The following is a 13,068-nucleotide window of genomic DNA, read 5'->3' as shown; positions in this document are numbered from 1 at the left end:
TGTATATTTTTCTTTTACTTTCTTTTTTATATATGTATCCATACTGAACACTGTTAAAAAATAAACGATTTTAAATTGAAATGATTGAAAGATCTTATTATGGGTAGATATGCAAAAAGAAAACTTTATATAAAAATACATGTAGATAGCAACTTTGCGAGGGTATTTATGTATTTACGCATATTTAGGAGGATATACACTTAAAAATTTTTAATAAAAATAATCAAAATCCAAAAGATAATTCATTAATGAAAAAAATATAACAAAAAGGACTATATCATGTTAATATCAACTCTTATGAAATCAATCACGTTGCTTTTACGAAATTCTCGCCTTAAAAACAAATAACAACTTAATTTTTACAAATTACTAAAAATATTTTACTAATCTAAGTATCTATAATTAATTTAAATTTAATATGTTTTAATCTTGTAAAAATAATGAAGAATATGTAGATGTTTTAGATTTAATAATGATAATTATATCAAAATCAAATTGGGAATAGCACTATCAAAATGATCACTTAATATTTCAACTTGACTGAGTCAAAATCTTAAAAAAAATTGACAATGTGACCTGATTTTTTTTTACTTATTGATCCAATTGAATCATAAAAGACTTGACAAATTTCAACTGAGTTTTGAATTTTTTAATAGAATATTTGAATATATACCTTTCTAAATATGAGAAATTGTATAAATACTCTCGTAAAGTTGCTATTTGCATATATACCCTTACAACTTTTTTTTTTTTCATATCTACCCATGAGGATATTTTCAGTCATTTTAATTTTAAGCCATTTATTTTTTAACGATATTAAATGGTATAGGTTTATATGTAAAAAAATATAAGTATAAATAATAATTTTATGAAAATATTTATATAATTTTGTATATTTAGGAGATATACATGTTAAAAATTTTTATAAATAAATAGTTTCTATGGTACGGGAACGAAAAATTTCCAGGACAAGCCGGGTAAGCGAAGTCCGTAGGTCGGTTTATTAAGTATTGGGTACGGGAACGAAAACTTTCCAAAATCCTCTTCGATTCTTTCGATTCTTTTGCCCGCTCTTTTTTCTTGTCCTTCTTGTTCCTTCTTCGGGAAGGCGACCCATTCCCCTCTCGGGCTCTCCCCCGCCCCCCAAAAATTCTCACCATGGCCTTCGAATCTCCCTCTCACACCGCCGCCTCCTCCTCCTCGTCGGCCTCCGGCAACGCCAAAAAGAGGAAAACCATGTCCGACTCCTCCGGCCCTTTTCCCCGAATCAGAAACCCTCGGAACTCTCTCCGCCCCAAGAATTCCCCCTTCGCCGATTTCGGAAGGTGCCTTCCCTTCTCCTAATCCCTCTCACTTGTTCCAAACTTCCATGGTCTCTCTCTCTCTCTCTCTCTCTCTCTCTCTCCCTCCCTCTCCTTTTTGGGTACAATCTCTCTTTCTTTTTCTCCGTCGTCATCTTTCCGTTGTGGATGATTTTTGCGACAGTTATATGGTGGAGAAGAATAAGAAGCTGCGAGAACAATTCGATTCGGCGGCTTCCACTTCATCCCTTCAAGATTCCGGTGATGGGAAGAAGGGCATCTTCCATGGGGTTTCTATTTTCGTCGATGGATTCACTGTTCCCTCCAGTCAGGTCTTTCCTTCTCCCCTTTCCGTTTTCTTTAAACGTGCAGTTTAATTTGATCCCATGCGAGGATAAAGTAATCTCAATTTTTATTCGATTCAAGGTGAATCATAACCTTCTAGCTCTTCAGATAATGAAGAATACCCAGAAACAAAGCCTCCTTTCATTCGTAGCAGGTAGCATGCCTATATGGCCTCCAGCAATGGCTATCATTTGTACAACAATTGCAGATCTGCAGTGACCACTTATAATTATACGTGAATAATATCACATTTTGTCCACTTAAAACCACAACACTCCTTGACTCACCACCACTGACCCGGATCTTCTTCTTCTTTTTTTTTGGGTGGGGCTGGGGGGTGGGTGGGGTGGGGTTTGTAATTCTAGTAATTTCTAATAAATGCACGTAATAGTTTGTTCGGCACTATTTGGAGACCGGGCACTGACTTTGATTGGGGTTACTGGTTGTCAGGAACTAAAGGCATATATGCTGAAGCATGGTGGGCGGTTTGAGAATTACTTCTCAACGCATACAGTGACTCATATCATTTGCAGTCACCTTCCTGATGGTAAAAAGAGGAACTTCAGGTATTAAGAACTCTGATGGTTAAATCTGCTTCATGTTGTTCATTTCCTTTCTTGATGCTTAACTTATAATTTTTTAATTTCAGGGCATTTAGCCGAGGTCTCCCTGTTGTGAAAACTGCATGGGTGATGGATTGTGTGGCAGCTAATAAACTTTTGAGTTGTAAATATTTTTTAATCCTCTTTAAAATGCATCCATCTCTTAAGTATCTCTTGCCATGCAGCTCTACATTTGATTCTCTCTCTATATCTATCTCTGAGATCATTTAAGTGAAAAGATTGGGGCTATTCATTTTTTTCTAAGACATGTTGAAGTCATGTTTTGTATTTGTTTTTGGCATTTTGCAGTGTATGTTCATGGTCATGAGTTCTAGTATTTTTTTTTTCTTTTTCCAAATCTTGGGACGAGGGTAGTCACTTGCCTTTAGTGGCTTCCAATTTTTTCCATTTTCTTCATGGATAGAAATAGGAAGGACCTGAATATTTATATGCTCGGTCCGGGGAACATGATACTAAGATTGAATTGATACCACCATGCCCATGGTCATGTCTATAATCTTGCTTATGATGGTATATGTTCTTTTTGAGATCTATATTACATAATGCTGTCAGTGTTGCATTATTATGTTTATGTGGATATGTGGTTCAAGCATGTTAGCAACCTGAAAATGGTTATTACCATTGCATATGATTAGGTTTAGTACATATGAGTTTGGGGTATGTATCCAGAACCCGCTGCATCTATTATGCAGACAATGCAATTTTGTTGGGCGTGTGGATGTGTTAGTGCATGAGTAAGGACGTTAAGCTGGAGTACATGTGCTATTAGATCTTTTTGCCATACGATTTAAAATACCATGTCTCACCCTGAGATGATTCAAAATTAGTTTCACCATGTTTTGGCTAATGACTTTTCTCTCTTCTTTTAAGGGGTTCCTTACCAACTAGAGGAGCTTGTGAATAAAACCTCTAAACAACAGAAGCTTTCTTCTTTCTTTTCTCACAAAGGCATCCTGAGTTTGAAAAATGCTGAAACTCCTGTAAATCAGAATGTGAAATTTGATGCTGAAGGCTCATTATCGAAGGACGAGGGACCTAAGGACACAGTATTATCTGCAGAGGACCAAGTTTCCGAATGTAGAGAGCTAGGTAGCAATGTGCATGACAAAACCTGTGAAGAGATAAGTACAGAGGCAAAATTTACTGATCTGGAAGATGAGCACAGTGTTGTCCAAGCATCTGATACAAGTGTGCATAGACCTTCGTACATGGATAGTAGCAGTTGCATGTATAGCAAAAATTGTAAGGAAGCTTCAGATATAAAATGTGCAAGAGCTTCCAATCAATCACACTCAACTCTCACAGATCCAAATTTTGTTGAGAATTATTTCAGGGTAATATGATAAAAGTAATATTTCTTCTTATATGATTATTGTCTTTTTATTTCTGCTTTTCCTAGATATTATTTTTGATAATTTGCTCTCATAATAGAGATGCCTCTGTTTCTTCGTCAATGCTTTCATAGACACATAGTCCTAATTTCAACATGGATTGCATTGATGGGACATTCATTCATATGTTCTAGGTGGTGACATATGCGTCTATATGGTTTGGCAATCCTCTGTTAAAGTAGTGTTGAACTTTCCTGATATTTTCTACTACTTCCCTGCCTCTGCTGTGTATCAGACTTATCTAATTTCAAATCTGTCATCTCGGATAACTTAATTAATTTGCTCATCATAATCAGAGACATCTTGAACTGTAAAAGAGGGGCCTTTGAGAAATATCCAGAGCTTCACCTTATAGTGTGGTAGCTGCTCTGCGAATCTTGTGGCATGTGAATGACAAATCAGTTCTTACTGGCCATGTGGTACAAATATTAATTAAAATCTAATAGAGAGGTGCAGTCATTTTTCCTGAGAACTGAATTTTAATGATGAAATATTCGTGCTAACCAATGTTGAGTAGATATCTGTAAGCTGTTCAATATTTTGCAGAGAGGTGAATGATATTTGTTTATGTCAAATTCCAGATTCCTAGAAGTAGGAGGTTGCATTATTTTTCATATTGTAGATCAGGCTATACTTGTCTGGACATTGAATACTACTTTAACATTTACTTCAATCTTTCCAATAAATTCTGCTTAATTTTGAAATATGTTAGCAATGCATTGATAAAGCTGGTCCTGCAGTTATATATGAAGAAGTTATGAGTAAGAAGGCATGCACGAGGGCTGCAGTCTGACTGTCTGAGCTAGGTTAAACTTTTGAATATCATCTTTTTAACCTCGTAAAATGAGTTTTTTGTTTACTGATGTGATCAACGTACTCAGACATGTAAAGATATGCTTTCCAGTGTCTATATGAGAGACACTAATTTCAGTCTGTGATGCATACAAGATAGAATTGTAGTCTAGCATTACCAGGATCTTTTGAATTTGTTCCTTGACTCATTAATATTTTTTAACTTAATATACTGAAAAATTTGGAAGGCCATGATCTAAATGCTCTTATGCATGATAAAAGTTGAGGTTGGCTAATATATGGTAAACAGTTACAGCAGTAGGCAGAAGTTCCACCTGCCCACTGCTGAATTATTGGCTTATTGCTTTTGATTCGATCTAAGTAGCAAAAGAAATTGATTATTTAGGAAAATTTTCAACCCAACAATTTACCACTGACCATGTCTTACCATATAATAAGATATGGAAAAAACTGTCAATATTTTGTATAGTTTGAGATGTTGATCAGTTAAGATTGAGGTAAGATGTGGAAGAAACTGCCAATATTTTGTATAGTTTTAGATACTGATCAGTTGAGATTGAGTCAAGATGTGGAAGAAACTGCCAATATATTGTATAGTTTGAGATGTTGATCATTTTTGTGGATCTAAGATTAGGTTAGCTTTAAACGGTCCATCCAATTGCTGATCAATTCCTTTGTCCTTAGAATTCAATAACTTATGTATGCTCGTTCTAGCCTTTTAACAAAATGTTAGTTTATGCTTAGTGCATATTATAAAATCTGTTGATGGATGGTTAGGGATTGAATGGAATATGACAACTATATAGGACTTGCAGTGTCTTTCTAAAGGTTCTCTATTTCTCAAGTACTTAATTTTTATTCCTCTAAAAAGAGTACTTTCATCTTTGTTTTTCGTTCCTTTTTCTTTTCCAATTCTCCATTATTCAAAGTTCGAAACATTAGAGAGAGGAGTTCCCCTGAGGGGAGATCTCAAGGAAGCAGTGATCCCAATAAACTCTTGCCAAACAAGCTTTAAATTATTACTAGCTAGATGAGCTAGCCAATCAACAATATGTTTGATTTTAAAACATTTCATCTTTTTCTCCGTATCACTTGTGTGCCTTAATAAGATGCATCCATGCCAAGATGATTATTTCAATTTTTGAGACTTGTCCTCAGAATATAACTGCCAGTACATGTGTATCCTTTAACCATTCTTTGATAAGCATGTCAATTGCTTGTCAAAAATGTTTAAAGCTTCAGAATCTAGGGCGTAGAAATTGTGGCAGTTTCTGTGTAAGCAAGCTTAGATTCAGGCCTTACATGCTCTCCTCCAACGACCGAGTTGTGATCACATTTCCATGATTTGTTCAGAAAACAGCATGGAACAATTACTTTCTCGGTGGATTAGTTGCAATTCCATGTGTTCGCCTCTGTTCCTTAGGTATTTGATGTCATAAATGTCCTATAGCTTTAGAAGTTCTTATTTTGGTTATAATGAACTAATCCAGTGCTTTCAGAGTTCAACAACTCAATAGCAAAGCTCAGGGCTTTCTTTACATTTAGCTGATAATACTGATTGGGCAATGTTGTCAAAGGCATGCCCAAGGCGCCACTTCATGCCTTGTATCGTGGCAATGTGCCTTGACAACTTCTGCAGTTGCTGCTGCTGCTGCTATGTTTCTGTCTGTCAGAAATAGGGGACAGAACTGATCATCCCATTGCTTTCTCCTTGACAGACCATATCCCTTCGTATATGCATAAATCTGAACTGTATTCATTTGTCTTGATTAATTGATAATATTAAATATGTTTAATATTATGTATTCGTTATTATTTTTGTTTATATTTTTGCACCTCTTTATACCAAGATGTGTGCCTTGTGGCTAGGCTTGGCATCTTAGTGTGCCTTGAACATTTGACAATTTTAACTAGGAATTGTGTTTTGATTTATCCCTTTTGCACTTTGATCCTCAAAATATAAATGCAATTCCCTATGTTATACCTGCTTGTTCCCCTCTTTGTCTAGATGCTTTCTGGGGCTAGCAAAATCTTGCTGGCTTCATACCCAGTTTTATGAGCTTAGACTATGTTGGTGACCTATAGGATTGTTCTTTACTCGCTAATTAGCTTTCTAGGTTTTGTGACAGGTTCTTGTCTTTCCCAAAATTGTCTTGGTTTGGAATTTGGCATCCATTTTGTGGGTTGAGGTCAAGTTTAGATTTAATTGTAAAATATCTTAATTCTTAAACCTTTTGGACCATACTTTGATCTCTTAAGTCAACTTATGGGAGATGGGTTGAAGCTTGTTGGTTTTACAATTTTAGCTGATAATTATATGGTTATTTAAGGCTTGTCATTGAGGCACAAGCAAACACTCATGCATGCAGGCATGCATATGGGCAAGTAGTTTCTAAAACTTATAATGCTTTGTTCGGAGACATTTTAATAGATCATATTCAATGGTTTCATTTTATATCTGCCACTCCGAATTCAACATTGGGTGTAAAAGTTTCCTTTTCTATTCTTTTTGCATTATAGATCTACCTTGTGTATCTGCATGTGCCTGTGCATGCATGCATGCATGCGAGTGTATGCCTGTGCGTATGTATGCATGGGTTTGTGAATGCATGACACTGTTTGCATGCGTAATGTGTTTGCAATTAATCTCTGAATTTTGTCATATAACTGCAGCGATTGTTGAGTAGTTTCAGCTTAAGCATTTGGTGCTGCAGAACTCTAGGCTGCATTTTATTGGAACCTGGAGGAATCGGTATCGCAAACGCTTTTCCAATATGCTGAGTGAAGTTAAAGGCGGCAAAGCTAATATTAACTCTGACATGCAGAAACATGCTATTATCCATATAGACATGGTAATCTGCTTTTTATCACTTTTGGAACATTTCATACATAACTTGTATATTGACTAATATTAGGTTTTTGAAATTTGTTTTGAATTCTTACCTCTGATGTTATTGTGCCTAGTGATGTCTTGAGCTATTTCGCTTTTATCCTGAAACATCCCCTTCCTTTTTTTATAGGACTGTTTCTTTGTGTCGGTGATCATTAGAAACTATCCTGAGTTGATTGACAAGCCTGTAGCGGTATGCCATTCAGACAATCCCAAAGGAACAGCAGAAATATCCTCTGCAAATTATCCTGCGCGAGACTATGGTGCCTAATTTGTTGCCAAATTACTTGCTAGAGATATGACTTCAACCATCATGGATTATGATGCCCATGTAATGTATGTGTTGGCTTTCAGGTGTGAGAGCTGGGATGTTTGTGAGAGATGCCAAGGCTCGCTGTCCTCACCTTGTCATTGTTCCTTACGACTTTGAGGCCTATGAGGAGGTAATGATTTAACAATTTTGATGCTGTTGTCATCTAATACATATTCTTCATTATATTGAAGCCGCATTATCATCAGATATTTTTTGTTATGCTTGCTTTAATGCTCTTATTTTGATTTGCTGCAGGTGGCTGACCAGTTTTATAGCATATTGCATAAGCATTGCAACAAAGTTCAGGTTTGTGATGCCACTCCAAATTAATTTACTCATCTAAGGCTTATAAACGTTGTCTTAATAATCATGATATCACATGTAGGTGTTTGAAAGCTAAGATAAACCATAACCATGGCTACCTAGCCTTATCCCAGATATCTTTGGGTTGTTTTTATGGACCCTCATGCAGCAACCATTCCTATTTAGCATTATGAATATCCATCTCGTAGTCTGACATGTTTCTTACCAACTAGCTGTCACCATAACATCGATCCCACCTTTTCTATCAAAGCTTTAGACCAGCACTGTTGCTTTGCTTCTGTATATGCAAGCTAAGATGTAAGTAAGTATTTTTCATTACTATTTTTGGCTTTTTTGCTGATAATCTGCTGGAAAAATGCAGGCACTAAGCTGTGATGAAGCGTTTCTAGATGTTACAGAATGTGGAAATAATAATCCTGAGCAAATAGCATCAATGATTAGGATGGAGATTGCTGGGACAACAAGGTGTACAGCAAGTGCGGGGATTGCTGAAAACTTACTCCTGGCTCGTCTGGCTACCAGATCAGCTAAACCAAATGGTCAATGTTTCATCCCATCTGAGAAGGTACGATTTTGCCTGCATGATAAATTAACTATTGAGTCATAAATTTTAAAATTGATCCACATCGTTAGGATAATAAAACGAATTATATTCTTAAAATCGAAATGCTTTATATAATAATCATCAATGAATCATAAAATAATCTTCAAACAAGTTCAAATATTTTATAGTCAATTATAAATTTTCATTTTCTAAGATCCTCAGCCTCGCTATTATGTTAAAAAGTTATCGTAAAATGAAAACTTAACTTATCGATTTGTTTATTAGGAAAAAACAGAAATCCATGCTTTCATACATAACAAATTGCTTATGAACTAAATATAATAAAGAATTTTTGTCAAAGATCTCTAAAAAAGCCAGAATTTTCAGTCAACCTTCTATCGTATTGCAGCTATTACATGTTTCCCATTCTTAAAATCGAAGTTACAGAATGTTCTAGGGGAAAAAAACTAAATACATGATGTATCAAAGATAGTTGGTCACCTTGGTTCTTGATCTACAAATGCTGATGTTAAGAGGGCTGGTTCTTTGTTGCTTCTTGAAAAGAAGAATGAGAGAGGAAAGAAAGAAAAGGAAAAGGAGAGGTGTGAATTGACTCATTGGTTTTCAGTTTAACCATCCAAATTAGAAACTCAAACCAGGGACCGTCCTATGCATTGCCTGTTTGAATTCAGTAAACTGCAGATCCTGAGAAGTCTGTGTTATGGGACTATTTGTTTCTAACTATGAATCAGACTGTCAGGTCAAAATTTTAATTCATCCAATTGTCTTGAGTAGAAGGATCCAATGTTTGAGTGCATAACCAATTCTAAAATTAGCGATCAAGATGCCTATCTCACTAGGATTAGAATTGTTGCCAATCTGAAGGTCGGCCAATCCAAATCCGAATCTTCAAGTTTTTTCCGTAGGCTCAGATTTTCCGGGGAGCTGGATGGGCATGTTCTTAAAACACTAAATCCGGGGGTTAGGAATGTAATTTGGAAGTGCAGTTTGGACATCTAAGATTTTCCGAATCTTCAAGTTTTTTCCGTAGGCTCAGATTTTCCGGGGAGCTGGATGGGCATGTTCTTAAAACACTAAATCCGGGGGTTAGGAATGTAATTTGGAAGTGCAGTTTGAACATCTAAGATTAACTTAATAAGGATCAAAGGTCCAGATTGCTTCTGGACAGAAATTATTGGTTTATATATAGTGTAGTTTGACAGTTTTTTGCATTTGATATTTAAAAAATTTCTTGCAGTTTTCTAAACAAAATGCATGAAAATGTAGAAACATTATCAAAGATTTAAAACTTTACAACATACTTCAAAGTTACATGCAAAATACCTGGTTTATTTTTCTCTACTTTCTATACTTGTCCTTGTGTTCATTTTTTATTTTTTGGCACATAATGCTGAAACCATAATTAAAAAATACCAAGACTGCCAAAATGAAACTCATTTGACTTAGCCAAAACTGATTTAAAAAATAAGTTCTCAAAGGTCCAATAAAATGATCCAATAGAATGATGTAACGTCATAGAGCATGCGTGGTAGATATTGTTGGTTCAAAAGGAAAGACTATTTGATTGACAACTGTTATTCATCGAACATGGAAATATAACACAGTGCATGCAATGCATACGGCTAATTCAAGATGAAGGAGTATATGATGGTGCATGATTTGCAAGGAAAGGATATTTGGTATATGATTGCCATTCATCAGCTCTGTTATATGTGTGTTGATAAATGCACTCAACCTTTTGTTTGATATATTCATATTTTCTCTTTGAATATTGATATTATGGTATCTGCCTGGCCTTTTGAAACTTCTCACAGACATTTGCATTTGAAGTGTATCACTTGAATGGTCATCTTGCCACATAATTTTTCAGAAATTTTTGTATTCTTAATTTAATAACCATTTCTCAGATGATAAAGTTATAAGGATTGTGCATGCTTATGTCCTTAATGTTTTCATTGTGAGAACCAACTTGGGCGGTTTTTTCTGGGGCTTGTTCTTGCTTATTTGGTTCACTTAGTGAACAATCATGTTTTGGTGTCCTGCAATGTTCTACAGACAAAAACATTATTTAATAATAAATAGTTTCCATTTTTTTGGAAACTAGAGAAGATAGCTTTGAGAATGAGAAAATAGTTTTCAGTTTCTTATCCTCTTAATGCCCTTGGGTATAATGGTATAAATAAGAGTATCTCCTGAGCCAGTAGTACCAGAAGAACTTTGGAATTATGCAAGACAAATAAGAACATGTCATGGTCTTCAGAACTCAATGAGATTGAAAAAAGTGAACTTTATGCAATTGTTCTACTTACAAGAATTCAGTAAGTTGTAAAATGTTCTGTAGCACTGGTGCTTGAGTGATCTGATGGTAGGTGAACACCAAAAACCTAGGCAAACTAGTCTTGGCATATCATAAGGGACAAAATTGGCTTGATCCCATGGATGATGAGGCAGAATTTCTAATCCTAAAGCTGTTGTGGTTATCCGTGGAGGCTGCAGGTCCATGTCTTCTTTCACTAATGTTATTTGGACATGATTGTATTTGACTCTATAAATCAAGTTCTGCATGTGCTAATTATCTTAAATCATAACTCCATGAACTCTGCCAATATTACCAACATTTGGAAACTGAATTTTAGTATATTCGATAGTCATTATGGTTCATGGATTTGAAGTGTTAGTTTTATTTTTATGCTAACGTAAATAAAACTAATCAGTCAATTTTTGAATTGCTGTGATGAACTTTTTAATAGTGCGACAATCATCATATATTTTGTCATCATCAATCTGTGCATCTGAAGATTAAATTGGCAGTAGCCTTTTTCTATCTTACCTTCAATGTTTATGTAATTTTTTTATCTAAGTGTTCTTATGCGACCATGGTTAATGTTTAATCTAATTTCTAGTTTTGTGTCACTGGTTGCTGCTTGTTGCCATATTATAGATTACCATTTTGTATTGACTATTTCAAGGTGAGATAACATCCGCTTTGGTCAGTGGACTCTTTTCTCACATGATGTGGTCATACTGCTTGGATTTAGGTTGATGACTATTTAAACAGTCTTCCTGTCAAGGCACTTCCAGGCATTGGGCATGCTCTAGAAGAGAAGCTGAAAAGCAGGCAAGTTCAGACTTGTGGCCAGCTGCGCATGGTTTCGAAGGTTCTTTACATTATCTAACAATGAATTTTTGCATTTGAGGGTTATTTCTTAAGCAATTCCTTACATGTGTGAGAAATATTTTCGTAATTGTTATATTACATTTTTGGTCATCTATTATTTGACATGAAATGCTGACTTATTGATTGCAAATCATATGATATCCAGTCTTTCACTAGATTCTATAAGTATTAAGAATGTTTTCAAAAGTGGAGTGGTTCTTAAACTACTAGGATGGATGGATGTTCTAATTGAAATGCTGTTGGGCTTCTGGTTCGACTTGATTCCTATGTTACAACCGCATGATGTCATAAGGATTAGAGAAAATCCAGACGTTAATCGATCATATGAGTACACATGAATGATCTTTCTTTGCCATGTTTGCCGTTTATTTTTCACCTATTTTTTGTAAACTTTCTTATGGATTTTTATACACAATTTTGTCTCGTGCTTCATCTGATCATAGTATGTAGTTGATCATCTGCCCTTTCGACCCCCTTTCCCTGTGTTATTTTTTGTCCAGTGATAGTTCTTTCTTGTCCTTTTTCTCGTTAGATATTTGTTAACATTGCAAATTGCTGAAAATTGAATTTGAAAAATTAACGTGAAGAACTAAAGATAACAGTTATTATTATTATTAAAATTTTGGGCTTAGTGGCTATAATTAGCGATTGGTACACCTAAATTTCAGTTTGGTTAAGAAAGGATGTCTCCAGTTGATGCACAATTCGGCTGTTAACTAGTAAAAGAAATTAAACCTTTTACAATCAGAATAGTCATCTTTGTAGCAAACCATCTTTCTCATCTAACCAGGTGGATTATAGATGAGCAGGATGATTCAATATATTTTTGAGATATTATTCAAGTTTCTGCTCTTTAAGAACTGCTGAGTGATCTAGTTGCAAACTTGCAGCTGTCCTTGGTGGGATCATGAGATCTAATCTGGTTTTCTGAAGATGTTAGCCTGTTTGTTGTGTCAATTAAAAACTGTATTCTCTTCTTACTCCAAAAGAAGTCTTCTCAGAGATCCATCATTGTGTGACACCATATGCATGGTTAGGAGAAATGGGTTCTTGTTTATCTCCTTCCATATCACTCTTTATCTTTTACTTTATCCATCTACCATACACAAGTAATCATGAATGTTTTATGACTTGGCCATCAATTCTCTGCAGAAAATATCAAAAAACAAACTTAAAAGGAAAATACTTAAATTATCAGCATATCTTATTCTAAGGCAGATTGCTTGCTTTGCATAGATTTCGTCACTGCATCATCTTTGTAAGATCTAGCTTTGTTTTCCATCATTTATATCATTACAACCTTATGTTGCTGATGAGCAAGGCTC

The 13,068-nt window shown here is 35.2% G+C and overlaps 2 protein-coding genes across 5 annotated transcripts in view; both read left to right on the top strand.

The window, feature by feature from the left end:
* The first annotated feature begins 1,079 nt into the window (after positions 1 to 1,079).
* On the top strand, positions 1,080 to 2,219 carry LOC120112509 (DNA repair protein REV1-like). The gene is made up of 3 exons (XM_039132062.1): positions 1,080 to 1,325; positions 1,486 to 1,633; positions 2,097 to 2,219. Exons 1-3 carry the CDS (start codon positions 1,159 to 1,161, stop codon positions 2,217 to 2,219), a joined length of 438 nt encoding a protein of 145 aa, XP_038987990.1. The 5' UTR covers positions 1,080 to 1,158.
* Positions 2,220 to 2,304: 85 nt separating this feature from the next.
* The window catches only part of LOC120112342 (DNA repair protein REV1-like), a 36,925-nt gene continuing 26,161 nt past the window's right edge, over positions 2,305 to 13,068 (top strand). For 3 of the 4 annotated variants that reach the window (XR_005513847.1, XM_039131395.1, XM_039131394.1), the window contains exons 1-8: positions 2,305 to 2,372; positions 3,140 to 3,603; positions 7,188 to 7,325; positions 7,494 to 7,626; positions 7,718 to 7,806; positions 7,932 to 7,982; positions 8,362 to 8,565; positions 11,604 to 11,723. Coding sequence is in view for 3 of the 4 variants with exons in the window: in XM_039131395.1 (XP_038987323.1) it covers positions 2,339 to 2,372; positions 3,140 to 3,603; positions 7,188 to 7,325; positions 7,494 to 7,626; positions 7,718 to 7,806; positions 7,932 to 7,982; positions 8,362 to 8,565; positions 11,604 to 11,723 (1,233 nt within the window). In the remaining variant the exon portion in view is untranslated. Of the gene's footprint in view, positions 2,373 to 3,139; positions 3,604 to 7,146; positions 7,326 to 7,493; positions 7,627 to 7,717; positions 7,807 to 7,931; positions 7,983 to 8,361; positions 8,566 to 11,603; positions 11,724 to 13,068 lie in introns of those variants that run through there. The other variant, XM_039131396.1, reaches the window with a different exon arrangement.

Source organism: Phoenix dactylifera, chromosome 11 (genome assembly GCF_009389715.1).
Source record: "Phoenix dactylifera cultivar Barhee BC4 chromosome 11, palm_55x_up_171113_PBpolish2nd_filt_p, whole genome shotgun sequence".
In the NCBI taxonomy this organism is placed as follows: domain Eukaryota; kingdom Viridiplantae; phylum Streptophyta; class Magnoliopsida; order Arecales; family Arecaceae; genus Phoenix; species Phoenix dactylifera.
This window is presented reverse-complemented; position numbering and strand designations above follow the sequence as displayed.